The sequence below is a fragment of the Alligator sinensis genome, unplaced genomic scaffold, assembly GCF_000455745.1.
Source record: "Alligator sinensis unplaced genomic scaffold, ASM45574v1 scaffold243_1, whole genome shotgun sequence".
Lineage (NCBI taxonomy): Eukaryota > Metazoa > Chordata > Crocodylia > Alligatoridae > Alligator > Alligator sinensis.
In genome coordinates this window covers 2,081,780-2,097,524 of record NW_005841841.1, presented here as the reverse complement: position 1 = coordinate 2,097,524, position 15,745 = coordinate 2,081,780, and the positions used below count along the sequence as shown (strand labels likewise).

The window sequence follows — 15,745 nt, the reverse complement described above, 5'->3', positions numbered from 1 at the left end:
AACAGTGATTATTTTGTCTTTCCCTTCCCCCGCTTCCCTCCCTGCGCGGGGCGGAGCCGCGGCCGGGCCCCGCCCCCGGGGAAGGGAGGGGTCGCGTCTCCCGCTGCCGGGGGCCACGTGCCAGTCGCCGGCTGCCGGATTAGCGCAGCGCGCACGGAGTGGGGGCCGCGCGGGAGCACTCCTGCTTGGCGGTGCTGCGCGGGACCTCCCTTCTCCCCTCCCTCTCCCTTCCTTCCCTTCTCCGCCCTTAGGTGCAGTGCCTCGCTGCTGTCACTGGGCAAGCTGCCAGCAACCAGGATGCTTGGTTTGGGGTGTGCTGGGCCCTTAAATTGAGCTAAGGGGGGCTGGGTTGGAGTAGCTAGTTCTTAGCTGGGCCCTCTGACCTGAAATAGGGGGCGCCTTTTTTGCAAAACATGCCGCAGCGGCTGAATACTACTGAGTGTCTGTAAGGCTGGCTGGACAGAATTGACATTGTAATGAGTAATGTGCAGCTATTTACTTTGTTACATGCACACATTCAGAACAAGTAGCTTCCCTGCCATTCCCTGGGTTGGTACAGATCTGTCTGTGCTGCCTGATGCAAACATGGTTTTTCATGAATTGCTGTCTTGGGGAGCCCTTAAACATGTACAGGATGACGGTAGAGGTTTTTGAATCTGAGGAACCTTTATTTATCTGTTAAAGTGGCAGATTTTTTTTTTTTTTTTTTGAAGAGGATATTCTCCATTAAAATTGAATAGTAAGAATTTTTGCAAGTTTCAGTCTCTTGGTAATTACAAGTTGGTGTCCTGTATTGGTAGCTATGTTCCAAGTATTAAACTCAGTTCATCCTATAAGATGATCCTATTTTAATGTTGAAGGCCTCATAGTCATCCTTTGTTTTTGAGGTGCTGATATGAACTAGGGATTTTGAATTTACCAGTGTGTGAAGAGACTTGGTTAGAAGGGAGCAGAGCTTCTAAGCCAAACACCACTGCAGGAGTGTCTCCCAATGCTATACTTAAATGCAGCCTGGCTGAGTTGCTTGCACAAGCTGGTTTGATTTCAGTTGGCTTTCTAGTTGTTTTGCATGTCTTGCATTACAGTAGCAGTTGCTGTACAGTCATACATTTGGGGTATTGATTTTTTTTAAAAAATTAATTACAAAATACTGTGAAGAGACTAAATTAAATGGAACGCTTCCACAGACTACCAAGCATGTTTATTGGACTACCTATTTGTTAGCAACTTGTGAGTAGAATTATAGTGTGAGACTTGATGGATTAAATATCATCTGTTTGGTGATAGTACAACAGCTACTTTATTGCAGTCTGTTGTGTGTGGTGTACATTCACTTTTGAGCCCAGAGACACATTACAAAGGAAACTTTAAATCATCACAAAGGGCTTTAAATCATCAGAGAGATGTGAAGTGGTATGAAATTTGGTTACTACTTCAGCCATTACTGTATATGTGTTTTGATAGACCTAGACCTTTACATTACTCCAAATGGCAGTCAAGCTTTCATAATTAACCCAGTTTTTCATGCCACCATATGATTGCATGATGCAACATGTTAATGTGTAAAGCAGCAATTTTCTTCTTTCCCTTAGTTTGCTGGTCTAGACTTGAATTCCTCAGACTCTCAGAGTGGAGGAGGCACAGCAAGCAGTAAGTATATGCAAGTTTTCCTTATGCCTGGATATAGGCGAGCACTTAGAAAACCATTTATATTGTACAGCTTTGAGAGGGACAGCCAACTCTTGGGATTTAATGTTTTTAAAACTGATGCCTTTAAATGTGGAAGTTGGGGCGGGGGGGAGGTGTAACTTAGTTGTGCAAGGGTGGGACTTCATCAAATGGTGGTAGTTTTTATAGGGCTCTCTTCTGTCCATAAGAGCGGGGAAGGGATTGTACTGAATCAAGCACTTACTTGACTTTTTAATGTGGCATTTGTGGTTCTTGTGATACATTCTTATGTTCTGTTTCACCACACAGACTTGGAAGGAGAGATTTGGCTAAGCAGGGGCTTATAAGGCATAATGTCTTGAAGGGAATTTTTCCTTGTTATAGAAATTAGCATTTTGGAATTCTTCAGAAGATTTCTACTTAGCATTGTTGAGGGAAAGTTACTTGAGTTGCAGTTCATACCCTCACTTAAATCTTATGTATAAAATTTCATGTAATGTTATAGATGGGGTGTTAATGAAGTATGAGACTGAGATATCGGTAGTGGGCCTCAACAGTCTGAAATTATCCTTCTGGTAGCTATCTCCAGGGAGGAGGAAGTTGCCAAATGTCAGATTCCTGCATTGCAATAACTGTAATTAAGGGAACTTGGGTATATTGTTCAAACTGGCATAGCTGGTACTCCTTTTCTTTGGAACAAGAAAGAAAAAATAGGTCTAAAATTAGTACTGCTCTAGAAATGGAAAATTCCTTGGAAGTTGAATTTCTTTCTGTTCCAGAGCTACTTCATGAGCCCTGCATAAGTGAGATTCTCTACAGCAGGGAAAAAAAGCATTGTTGTGCTTGCATGGCTCATGGGTTTGAGTCTTGACCCAACTTACAAGATGTTGCTATGTTCCCATTACAATTGGTAGACTCGTGCTTTACCAGGAAGTCCTGAAGAAGGATATGGATGACTGATTTGAAGTAGAACTAGAATATTAGTACTGGGAAGAGTGGCCATGCAAATGTGGTCTTTTTGTAAGAGTCTGTTTGTGCACATACAAATGCCTAGCACCCTGTCCCAGGCTGCATACATAGAACTTAACCTATTTTAGCCTCAATTTTATAAACTTCAAATAAGTGTATACCAGGATGGTGTATTGCACAAGTCCTTTCCCTTCCTAGAGCCAGCCTTGCTCTTACTTAAATTAAATATTGTCTTTATGAAGACTAATCTTAACAGATACCTTCACTAAATGGTTGTACTAGTTCTGATGAAACTTAACTAGTGTCTTTTGCTCTTTTTCTTTTAGAAGGTCGCTACATTCCTCCTCACTTGCGGAACAGAGAAGCTTCAAAACAGGGTATGTTTCATTAGTTTGGTAACTTTAGTTAACATGCAGCTGTTCTCGGTTACAGAGTAACATCTGTTATTCTGAAATATCTTGAATTAATACAAGATGTTTGTTTCTGGTTCACGGGACTTTAAATGGTGTGAGTTCTGTAACTTTCCTTCTGCTTCCATTGGCTGCATCACGCACTTAAACTCTAAACTTGACCTTGTTGTTTGGCTTACCAGTGCAGCTTAAACAAGGCAAGAGTCTTAACAGTACTGCCTGTAGTATCTTGTTTTCATCTGACTTCAGCTTCTGAGTTGTATGCCAGTGAACAGTTGATTATTTTTGAAGCAAGATGGGCTCTTAAAACAATGTTTCATTTTGATAATTGATGGTATTGATTTTCACTAGGGGTGTGTTTTCCTAAACATCCTAGTATTTGACTTGCAAGAGCTACTTCAGTTTTATTCCTACAGTTACTAAGCTTCTGAACAAGAAGTGTGCAGGTTGGGTCTGTTCGGTGGGGGGAAGGAAGGTGGTAGAAATAACTTGCTGGATAAAGTAATGAACAGAAGAAGCAAAGAACAGCTGAAGTGTCTTTTATACAGATAATTACACTAGAAAATGCTCTGCAGAACTCGAAAGGTTTTGAATGGGCAGGGTTTGATTGTTCCTTTTGTTTTGGGAGCAGTGTTGAGCTTCCTGCATTCATAGAAGAACATGTATTATTTAAGTTTCTCTCATAAGGGTGTGTAAGGGGCTGCTGCTCAGCATTTTTTAGCCTGTTCTGTAGATGGTTGACTAGGAGTGGAAGTGATGTCTGTCAGTTCAAGACACGGATGAATCCCTTCTGTTTTCATTTCCATCTGTTCCCTTCCAGTGACACTGGAAGAGGTAAGGCCTTCAATTCGATCCCTACTTAAGTGGTTGCTTTGCATGATAACGCATTGCATAAGTGGAGAAAATGACGACTATTCATCAGATAGGACAGTCCAGTCTTCAGAACTGGACAGCTGCAACTGCAGTATCCTAAATAGGTATTATTGAAATACCCATCAGCTGTATAATTTACTTCCTTAGCTAGTGGGCTTGGAAAGAGGTCTGACTAATGTGAGACTTGCATAGTGAGTGTTTGTCCAACAAAAGTAAGCTGAGGTTGCAGAAAGCACTAATGTGTATTAAGTAACTCGGCATATTTAAAATTTTACAAGATCCTCACTTAAACAGGACAGCATCTTTTTTTTTAAGCCAGTCAGAAGTCAAGTTTAAGACTGTTTAGTGACCCACTCAACTTGGCAACCAAACTTTAGAGAACATGGTGAATTTTCTTCTTACTTCCCCCCTTACATTTGTGTATTGATTTTTACTTGAATGTGTCTAGTTGGAAATGTATTCTAAGCAATTGGGACACTGGCTGTCAAATCATTTTGGGGGGGATTGCTGAAATGGATGCTATTTTGACTCTATCCTAATTGGTTCCAGAAGTGCTAGGTTTGAAGTGCAGCCAGAACCAGCATACTTTTTTTTCAAGTCCTTGAAAATTTAGGATTAAAACTCTCACAAGAAGCAGATGCATTCCATTCTTCTGTAGCATTTTCTTAACGTGTATTTAAAAAGGACCTTTTTCTCTTGTGACCATGGCCTAAAGCCATATTTTATGCAGGCTAACTTATTTTTATGTTGTATGTGCTAGGAAATGTAGTGTCTTGCAGCTGCGTCCCTGGGGAGAAAAGGGTTTTAATCTCCTCAAGTATAAATGTGAGGAGTCTTGCATGTAGGTAACGAGAGGGCAGGCCAGGTCCAAGAAGGCAGATCTAACATTTACCGACTTTTTTTTCACATACAGGAAGCTGGAGCCCAGGGGCCTCTGGCTTCTGTTCATCTGCTGCTGACACTTCACCTTCCATGCAAGGTAACTTATACTGAATACCACTGTCGCTGCTTGTGGCAGTTGGATACCATGACTTGTGGGCTCAAGGAAAAACCTACAACTGACAGGGTACAAGCATGCCACTGTTCCACTTTATGGAAGGCTGAAGCGCAGCAGTTGACTTCACACTTCTAACAAGTCATACAGTTTTCATGTCTGTCTTGGAAGGCAGGCAGCTTTTGTTTAGAAAAGATGCATGTTGTACTTAAGATGCAAGGGCATAGGATTGGATAGAAAACTAGTTTCCAATATGGGCACATTAAGTGTTTTCAAAGAGACCATCTTACTTCAAAGTCAGTAAACAGTTGCTTTAACTGAAGGTAATTTGAGCAGAGGAGTCAGCTAATTCTGAACTTGAAGTGAATCAAAGCATGGTAGCCCAAGATGACTCTAAAATGGGAAGCATGGGAAACACTTTTTGGGACTTACTTCATGTAGTGTTTAACTTGTAATAAATTAATTTCTTGATTTGTTTGTAGCTGTGATGGTCCAGGGGTATGAGGTAGATGAGATTCCTGAAGAGAGAGAACTTGAGTTAATTTCTTTTTGGCAGGTGTCAGACAAGCTTCTTGAGGTATCAAGCACCCTTTATTAGGTTGGGGAAAGCAGCTTAGTTCCAAGGCAAATACAGATTAGGACACCTGCTTTTAATTTAATCCAATTGGGTTAATGTATTTGATCATTCATTAACCTAACTGGGTTAAACCTAAAGCACAGGTGTCCTAACTTGTACCTGCCTTGGAACTATGACTGATTAAAGGGTGTTTGCCTGATGAAAGGAGAGAGTTTGTCTTGACACCCCTTCCAGATAAACAAAAGTATTCTCTTGTCACTTAATCTTGCTTGTCTCCTTCTGATAAGGATGGGAAGCCAAAAGACCTTAACCAATGGCATTTATTTCCTTTGTAGAAATTGTTTTTCATACTTTGGATATAGGTGGACCAGACGCACACAATCTTCCTTACCTCAAACACTTCAGTCACTAAGTTAAACTATGCTTCCTGCTGAAAGAAGCTGTAGTGTATTCCTAGCATCATATTTGTTAAGGCTTTTTTCTTTAAACTTTTTGGCTTTGACTCTGATATGTCGCTGGAGTTTTTATGGCTCTACAACAGGGAATACTTCTACCTACATGAAAACTGTTATTCCAGTTCAGTACAGTGACTTTTAAACAGTTTTATAGTTTGATGTATAATCTATATCAATGATGTCACTAACAGTGTTTAGATATGCTTTGTTTACACTTTTAACTTCCTGGCTGGCTTCATTGGCATTGTTCTGGAGGGTGTACTATCTATTGTGTGGCTTAAGATTCCATTATTAAGGATAGTCTAAGTGGAGTTTCACATGTAATAGTTTTTGACAGGCATGTGTTAATAACTTGTTGGTACCCAAGTGTGCCTCAGTCTTTCTGACGAGCACAGTTCATGGCCTGGTATTGCTGCTTGGTATAAAGGTAAGACTCCTAAATCATTTGTGTGAATGAATTGGTTTGGTTTTGTTTTTTTCCAGAACATTAGGGCTGCCTTGTTCAAAAATCATACTATTGTGGATTTTCTCTGTACAGTAGTTCTTTTATTAAGGAAAATGTCAGCTAGGCAACTAATCTGTAGCGTTTAGGGCTTTATTAATAGCAGTTTTTTAAACTAAAGGAACTCGAGCTTTTGTCATGTATATCACATAATTACCTTCAGCAGTGGCTTCCTGTAGAGTTGGCTGGTGGTAGGCAGAGTGGTCTAGTTTTGGGGTTTCGTATAGCTGACTAAACTTGGTATCCCATGAGCTGTGCTACATAGCGATGGGACTAGTTTGGATTAGCTTAGAATAAGTAAAGCATTTATATGAAATTTAAGGTGAATTTTAAGGACCCCTGTATAAGTCTCTTGCATATCTAGCTATAAACTTTCATAGTGAGGGGCAGAGTGCTTAAGGAAGAACCTAATCCTTGGATGTCTGTGCAGTTTACAAAGACATTCTGAACTCAAAGATGGAGTTAGGTCAGCACTTCAGCTGTTAAAATAGGGTTCTTATTTTCTAAAATTGTACTTACCTAGGAGCAAGTCTGTAGCTTAAATACTGCACACTACCTACTAGAGATGAGAAAATGAGAGTTATTTATAGTAGTAATTTAGTTTAATTTGTCCCATGTTTATACTAATCTATTTCTTCTAAAAGTATGAAGGCAATTGACCTGGTGCTTTTTAGGTCAATATAGCCGGCTACTTGATCATTCCAGCTTTTTGCTTTCTACTTTGTAGACTTCAATTTGCCTAATATTAAAAACTAATACAGTGTGGTACTCTACAGATGATTTCCTGAAGCTTCTCTGCTTTTCATCCTTTAAAATGTCAAACAATTAAAGTAGCCAAATTATTGGGCCAAAAACTAATAGTCTTTGGGCAAATACTTTGTTTAATGTTAAAACAAAGTGGTTGATGGTATGTATATCAGTACTAAGTGTGTGTAAGTAAAAAAAAAAAAAAAAAATCGTGACTAGCTGGATGTCAGTCTGCAAAAATTGTTTGGTCAGGTAACTCCTCATATAGAAACTTTTTTTTTCCCCTTTGAAGTAAAATTTAAAAATTGTAATTCTTTTGCATTAAGGTTTGAACTGCACTAAGATATTTCAGTGTGACTTCAGGTTTAAATATCAATGCAGTCATGAATTGTATTTGATCAAGCAAAGGCAGGTGTATGTAGCCATAACTTGGCTGTGTGCATGAGTACAGATGATACTAGATTTAGAAGAAAACGATGATAATGAGGAAAAAAAGTTCCTCTATCATCTCCCTGCTTAATCATCTAATTCTTTTTTGTAGTAGCATGGTTTATACTGTCCTGGTTGCTGCCAGTTATAAAAGTTCAACTGCTGCTGTTTTGTTACACCAGTCCACCAGTAGCTCCTGTTTAAGAATTCGGACTGCTATAACCTAACCTACAGGCAGTCTTTGGATGTTTGTCTGGAGTGCTTGCATACTTAGTGTGGCTTTGTTTAGACCAAGTGTGATGCGGTGGCTTTAACTGCTGCTACTTGTGCAGTTGCTTTAAAACAGGCTGACTGTTTTTTGGCAGTGTGTCAAAAAGACCCACACCCTCAACTTGTAAGATGTTGGGGGCAGGCAGCAAGGGGAGCTGCAAGGGGCCTGATCCTTGTTGTGGCAGCCCAGCCCCTTACTCGCTGTCTGTGCTGTGAGGCACATGTGCCAAGAAAAATGCCTTTTCACTCCACTTTCTGGCACCTGTGCTGGGGGTGCCTACCCCTGCTTTTGAACTTAAACCTGTCTGCTTTGTCTGATTCATCAGTTGCTCCCTGTATGGCATCTGTCATGTCAATCTTCACACTTCATTGATTCTTTCTACTTTAGGAAAGGGAATCTTAACAGCATACTAACTAATGCCATCCCAGTTTTGCAATAGTTACCTTGTTTTGGATGCAGGCATTAATAACTTCCGTTCTTTATAAAAATCAATCTTTATTCTAAATTCTTTGCCAGTACTACCTTGCTATTATGAGTTGGCTATCACCTGAGGCTCTGGCCTAGGCAGAGGATAACATAGTCTAAAGTTTTTATTTTCTTCTCACTTGAAGACCAAAGTCCAGCCCTTCCTGACTTTTTTTTTTTTTTTTTTTTTAAATCTATTTAGCTTGGCTTGCTTAACTTTTTTTAATTCACGTGTTATCTTTTCTGCTCCCTTTCACTCTTAAACCCCCGTCCCCCCCCCCCCCCCCAAAAAAAAAAAAAAAAGCTTCACCAAAGTATTGTTGGAGTTGTTTCATGACTATCCTTGTTCTTGTAGCAGGCTTCAGTGACTTTAAGCATGGCAATGAGCCTAGTGCACAGGCTACTCTTACTGTCTGCTTGGGTTTACTAACTTCACCCTGCTAATAAAAGTAGTTTTCAAAGGAGTCTTTGACGGATTGGAGTCTAGCAGAATTTGGCTTCTGCGGAACTTAGGATTTCTTTTCCTTTCCTTCCGAAGAGGTAATGGTGAAGAATTTTTCAGCCTGAAGCGATTTATTATCCTCGCAAAGAATCCTGCCTAGTTTGTGCTATTTAGCCCTGGCTAATTAAAGGTCCCTAAAAAGGGCGCCTCTGTCTTTCTTTCTCTTTTTTTCTCTTTTTCTCTCTCAGGATTCTCTCTTGCCTCAGCTGCTTTCCACCTGGCAGTGAAAGTCATACCGGCTCTGGTTTGCTGCTATAGAGCTTGCAAAAACTACTCAAGTATGAGCATTTTCCCTTTAATTGTCTCATTTTTATTCTCTGCCAAAGATTCCCCCAGCTGGGACTCTGGTCGTGGAGGTAATGGCTATATGAATGGCTATGCCCGAGACAGCCGGATGAATGGCTATGACCGTGATCGCTGTGGGTTTGGATCTAGAGGAGGATCTGGACGTGATGACAGAGGTGGGCGTGGGGGGCATTCAAAAATAGAGGGGGAGAAAAAACCTGTCATCTTTCAGCCAACAGCACCCTTTCATACTTGGTGTGGAGACTGTTCTGCTGGAATACATAAATTAATCACCTGCCTCCCAAAAATTTCACTTGGTGTTTAATGCCAACAGATATGCTGAGAATTCGGCATGAAAGCTGGTAGCTTCTAAAGTTGAACTCGTACTTTTTTTTTAGAGCGGTGCCAGATGCACTGCTTACTTTTATCCTAGTAATTAAAAGATAAGGTGTGGGTGGTGGGGTGGCTTGTTTGTGTGTGTCTTTTGTATCCAGCTATATTTCATGAGGCCTACAGGCCTTTTGAATGAGATTGGGGCTCCCTTTTTGCAAGCTGCTGATGTAAGAAGGTGCCCACCTTGAAGAGTTTACTATCTAGCTGAGAAGGAATGTGCGAGTATCTCTGCTGCGGATCCTGATCTGAAATTGGTGCCCTGGTTCAGGTCACAAAGGAAATCCAGGATGGATTAGGGAGTTGAAATGCATCTTGGTCTTAATCCAGTTCTTTAACCACAAGACCAGTCTTGTTTTTAAGTTTTCTTGAAAATTTTCCAAACTAACTTGCAGTGTACATGAAGATGCTCTATACAACAACCTACTCATTCTCACCTGGTAGGTGTACAGTGGTTTCCAGTACATGCAGCATTTTGTTCAATATCTTATTAAGTTATTGGCCTACATTTTAGTGTGGTCACTTCATCCCCATTTTTTTTGGCAGTCTCTTAACTTAGGCTTTCTGAACAGGATACAAATAACATTATTAGAAATAGTCTTAAAGTCTTTTCAAACTTAAGGAAAGACTGAGTGAAATTTGTTTTTCTTCTGATTTCATATGTACCTTTTACATATAACAACCACCCCCTACCAGGTTAAGGTTTTCTGACAACTGGCCTGGACTTGCAGTGATTCTGTATTTGCAACATGAAAGCTATATGTGGTCCCAGATTTGAAGGGGAAAAAATTGAGGGGTGGTTTTCTGCCCTCCTCCCTCCCCCATAACAGGAGTTAGCTTCTCTTTCTATCTGTTTTCAGTGAGTAAAGTCTAGGGAAACAGGCTTCAATTTACATCCACTACATGGCCTGAGGTGGTTAAGATGCTTTTTAGCAGAGGCAAGGGGCGCTGTTCCAAAACACTTGTCATGTTTGGAACTCGTTGTGCAGAGGCATTTTGGCACTTCAGTTTCAAACTTCATATATAACTGTGCCTAATAGTTCCCAAAGGTTACTCTGTGGGGTGAGAGTGCATTCTTCCATTCAGCAGCCTACAAGTTTTGGGAGCTCAAAATTCTGCAAAGAAGGAAAATGCATCTTGGTGTTTGTACTTCAGGGTGGGTTATGGAGCAAACTTGTGTTTGATTTGTAATTTCTTTGCAAACCAAGAGCAAGTAATGTGGTATTTGTGGAGTCAGATTCATAGCTTCTCACCAAAGCCTAATACAGGGGTGGGCAGAATGTGGCCCATGGGCTGGATGCAGACCATCAGGCCATTCTATCCAGCCCATGGGGTCCCTAAAAAAAATTCAGAAAATTTAATATTCATCTGCCCCTGACTGCCTGCCATGCAGCCCTGGTTGGGAAACTGAAGTGAAGTTTCTGTGGACCTTACTTTCCAAAAGCAGGAGCGAGCCATGATTTATTAGTCAAATAACAAGCTTGTTTTAAATGAGACTCCACCAAGACCACTTCAAAACTGATGCGCACACAAACCATATTCTGGTGAGTTCTTGTTTCATGCACGTGAAAACCAGTAAGAATCTTGATTCTGTTTTAGAGTTCAACTTGTTTAAAAAACCTTTTTATGACCTACTTTTAATTCTGCAGCAAGCAAATTCAAATACATAGTTTCACATATACAACTTTGTCTTGTATCTAAAATGTGTCAAGGGTTGTTAAATACCCTTGTGGTAAGGGGTGCATTCTTGAAGCTCTTTTGAAAGGCTTCTCGCCTCCCAACCATATGGTGAGGATTCAACTGAATGTCCCTTGCTTGGTGGTTAAACCCTTATGGGTTTTTTTTGTAGGGCTCTGTAAGTGCTGCTATTCAGGAGTAACAGTTTTCATTTTATTTGTTCAGGGTATGACAGTGGGTGGAGTTCCAGTAGAGACAAGGATGCATACAGCAGCTTTGGTGGTCGAAGTGATCGTGGAGCAAAATCAAGCTTCTTTGACCGTGGAAGTGAGTCAAGGGGAGGAAGGTAAGCAGTTTTATTGATCAGTGCAGTAAAAGCTACCTCCTTTAGCAATGCCTGTATTGAACTAGAGCTCAGTTTTGACATTTTAGCAAGCAGGGCTTGTATAGTTAGCTTTGGGAGTGAGGTGGTAGAATGAGAAGCATGGTAGAAAAATACATTTGGTGTGGGAAGCATGCCTGTGTAAACAACTTCAGCAAAATTCCTTTAGCTTGTTGACATTGCAGGTGGTGATTTTTAAATCTCACATGGTGTTAGACATGGCTGTTTTCTATTACAAACAAGCTACTTAAGACTAGCTGTTGGGAGCAAATGCTTGGTTTCAAAGCGAAGTTGAACATAAAATTAATTTAATAAAACAATTGGGTAAGATTCTTGCAGGTTCTCTGCCTAACTTGATCAGTTTTAAACACCTTTATTCCTTGTATGCACAAATGTGGCGAGTGACCTTTTTCGACAAATAAAGCTGGCGTTAGTCCTGTATCCTGATTTTTCTCAAATGTGGGTTGCCAGATCTATAACTAAACGCAATCCAGGTAAGGACTGTTTTTCCACACCTTTTTATTCCAAGTCTGTTATACAGGTAAGATTCCCTCTTTGTGAAAAGCATAACAAAGAGAAGTGTATTGAAGCTCGACAATTCCATTTGTATGAGCACTTGAGTAAAATATAGGAGCAAGCTGAACTTGAACATTAATCTGTACACGGAAGGCATTCAGATGGCATGAAAGCTGCATGATTTTCTTTAATTGCCCCCCCCCCTTTACAAAACTCTCACCTTCCTAGAATAGGCATTCATTCTTTTATAATTCTGAAATTCCAACCTCTCATAAAAAGGAGCAGAAAAACAGACTAAACTTTGAATTGCCATTCTCAAGGCAAAATATGTTTTTCAACTTTATTAGTGGACTTGGTATCTAAAAATGTACAATAGTCTCTCAACTAACACAGTAGTGAGAATACTGAGCTGCTAAGTATATTTTTCTTCTGCGCTCGCCTAAACTCAGCCACTTTTGTGTTTTGATACACCTTTTATAATAAAGGCCCAAGGAGTAGGGAGATCCTTTCTCTTTTTTTTTTTTTAAATTGGTATGACTACATGTTAGGGCTATGTGTTGCATGTCAGACAGATAAGCCATGTTTTGTGGAGCATGGCTGCTAAGTATTCTTGCTTTTGTCTAGATATGAGGACCGTGGAAGAGGTGGTGACTATGATAGGAGTGGTTTTGGTGGCAGATCTGACCGTGGATTTGGAGGTGGGTCACGCTGGTCTGATAAATCTGATGAAGATGACTGGTCAAAACCACTTGCACCAAGTGAACGTCTAGAACAGTGAGTATTTGGGTTCCTTTAAAAGCTGTCACTCTCTGCCAGTTGGATGACATGGGTATTGTATGACACTTACTTTCTGCTATTCTAGAGAACTCTTCTCCGGAGGCAATACTGGTATTAACTTTGAGAAATATGATGACATTCCTGTTGAAGCAACAGGCAACAACTGTCCTCCACATATTGAGAGTGTAAGCTTTTTTTTAAAGAGTCTACTACTTCATCTGTTTCCTCAGTGTTACATGAATGCACTCTTTTTCAGGTGGAACTCCAATGAATTGGTGTCTCAAGACATTAGTAACCATTACTATATCCAGCTTTTTGGTGCATAAAGAATACAATGCTTCAGTAGAGTGGAGAGCTCTAGTCCAATGATACGTTGGTGAGGTAGAGCAGAGAATCCCTGGGCACTGCCCAAGCAAGTCAAGGGTACTAGAAGGGAGTTAAGGGCATGGGTTTTCAGCAGGCTTGAGGCTCCCTGCAGTGACTCTAAGAGTAAGGGGAGGGCTGAGTGGTGGTGGTGGTGGCGGCGGCACAGTATCTTGGACAGTAGCCAGGTATTCCCTGCTGCACCAAATACTGGTGTTCAAATAACTCATCTGTACAAGATGATGGCAAATAAAAAAGGTCACAAAGAAGATATTAATCCACCAGTGGGAGAGAGAACAGTCTACCTCTTTTTCCTTTTCTTTTTTTTTTTCCCTTTTCCTTTCTGCCAAATACTTCTGTGACCTAGTACAGATTTAACAGCATCTTTACTGTTTTGGGTTGTGTGTGGTTTTTTTTGTTTAACAATATCTTTCCGTCTATTTTTCCCCATGCTCCAACTTTTCCCATCCCTCTTCTTCCCCTGCACCCCCCCCCCTTATTTGGGGGAGAAGTCTATTTCAATATCCTTTCCCGTATGTACTATTTCCCTTAATTACTGGGTATTCCTTATTCTGTTTTTGTTTCTATTTCCTTTCCTTTTTAAGGGTCTGAGGTCCCTCAGCTGGGATGAGACTGCCAGTCTCTTTGCTTTTTTTGGGCACGTCCAGACAAGTGCACACATGCAATTCCCTCGGGACAAATAGCAGTAGTACAATTGCACCACTGCTAATTGTCCCCTGGGAAGGCTCCTGCATGTGCACTCTGGTGCAGGGCAAACTGCCTCAGGTGAGGTAGGGGATGCTGGGCCCCAGGGTGCTGGGATTTCCCAGTATCTAATTTTGATTCCATGCTGCAAACGTACTCATCTGGATGCATCCTTTATGGTCAAATTTAACACCTTGGCTTACAGCAAGCAAGCAGCTTATAGCAAACAACTTTGCTTGGAATTATCACACTGTAGCCATCTTTTAAATCTTCAGTATTGCTAACCAAGAAAAAGCTAACTGTTCTGGCATTAAACCTGGCTTCTTACATAAAGCGAGCATATCTGAATTCCCAAACAGAACGGATCAGGCATTCTTGCAAGTTACTCATTGCAACCTTTTTCATAATCTTACAGTTCAGTGATGTTGACATGGGAGAGATCATCATGGGAAACATTGAGCTTACTCGATACACCCGTCCCACTCCAGTCCAGAAACATGCTATACCTATTATCAAAGAAAAGAGAGATTTGATGGCATGTGCCCAGACAGGTATGTTTGTAACTAGGTTTTCAGTTCCCGTTGGGAAGCAGGTGGGGAAATGATAAATCTTCAAGTGACAAATAAGTAATAGTTTCCTTTTTAGCAATATTTTTATGACTTGTATGAATATGTAGTTCTCTAGAAAGTGGGCTTTTTTTGTTTTGGTTTTTTTTTTTTGTATTGGAAGCTCCAGATTAGTAGCTTCTGAGTATAAGACTAGTACACAGAGCAAGATTGTGGATTGAGTAACCAAGTCTCTTCTTGAGGGGCAGTTGTGATGGCCTTCTGTTAATACTACACTTTTTTGTATACTAAATCTGAATTACACTGTAGCTTTCAACTAAAGAAATTGTCAGGTTCTGGGCTAGGAATTACTCAGGCCTTAGTGTTTTGTTTTGTTTTTTTTGCGCTAGCAGGATCAGTATTACTGGGATGTGGGTGAAATAAGAATAGTGCATTTCTTGTTAATAAAAAAAAAATTGCTTTTGGTTTGATAGCAAAGCTTCTGTGGAATACTATAGATATGGTATTGCAGATGACCAGTGTACTAGTAGTGTTGACTTTGGACCTGTTCTCAAGGATAACTTAATGTTTTACCTTAATAGGGTCTGGGAAAACAGCTGCATTTCTTCTGCCAATATTGAGTCAGATCTATACAGATGGCCCAGGTGATGCTCTGAGGGCTATGAAGGTAAATATGTAGTTTTAGAACTTGAATTGCAAGCGCAGCACATTAAAAATACTGTTCCTGCCTGCTGTTCTTTGATGCTTATAATTTAATATTTTAATCTAAAGCAATCATCACTTTGAAACTGTTAGCCTGCATCAGTACTTTAATCCCATTAGTAAATAGTTTAATGGGCAGACTAGTAGTTGATCTGAGGGCCCTGCTACACACATTCAGATTTATAGCTGGTTTCTATCCAGCTTTGCGTTTACACGTTTTTCAAGCACTAATTTTATAGCTAGTTAGCTCTTTCTACAGCTCTAATCACTTCTGATGATGTGATAATTTGCATGTGTAGCTGGCATGATTAACCAGTTAATTGCAAAATATTTCTAACGTGTGACGGCCCTGATTTTAAACATTGCACTTGCTCCGTAGTACTGTTCCATTCTCAGTAACTGTCAGGATCTGGTAGCAAAAATTCTAAAACAAACTACTTGAAATCCAAATTTTAAATTTAACTGATGTGGCTTTTGGTTAGTAACCCCATAGGATGTCTGTCTCTTCCCCCCCCCCCCC

At 40.4% G+C, this 15,745-nt stretch overlaps 1 protein-coding gene across 4 annotated transcripts in view; it reads left to right on the top strand.

The window, feature by feature from the left end:
• The window catches only part of DDX3X (DEAD-box helicase 3 X-linked), a 25,299-nt gene that overhangs the window by 564 nt on the left and 8,990 nt on the right, over window positions 1-15,745 (top strand). The window contains exons 2-10 of one of the 4 annotated variants that reach the window (XM_006015644.3): window positions 1,593-1,650; window positions 2,964-3,014; window positions 4,834-4,899; window positions 9,189-9,323; window positions 11,440-11,560; window positions 12,737-12,886; window positions 12,975-13,074; window positions 14,373-14,508; window positions 15,105-15,190. In XM_006015644.3, the coding sequence (XP_006015706.2) occupies window positions 1,593-1,650; window positions 2,964-3,014; window positions 4,834-4,899; window positions 9,189-9,323; window positions 11,440-11,560; window positions 12,737-12,886; window positions 12,975-13,074; window positions 14,373-14,508; window positions 15,105-15,190 (903 nt within the window). The remainder of the gene's footprint in view (window positions 1-1,592; window positions 1,651-2,963; window positions 3,015-4,833; window positions 4,900-9,188; window positions 9,324-11,439; window positions 11,561-12,736; window positions 12,887-12,974; window positions 13,075-14,372; window positions 14,509-15,104; window positions 15,191-15,745) is intronic. The other 3 variants (XM_014520573.2, XM_006015643.3, XM_014520578.2) reach the window with 3 other exon arrangements.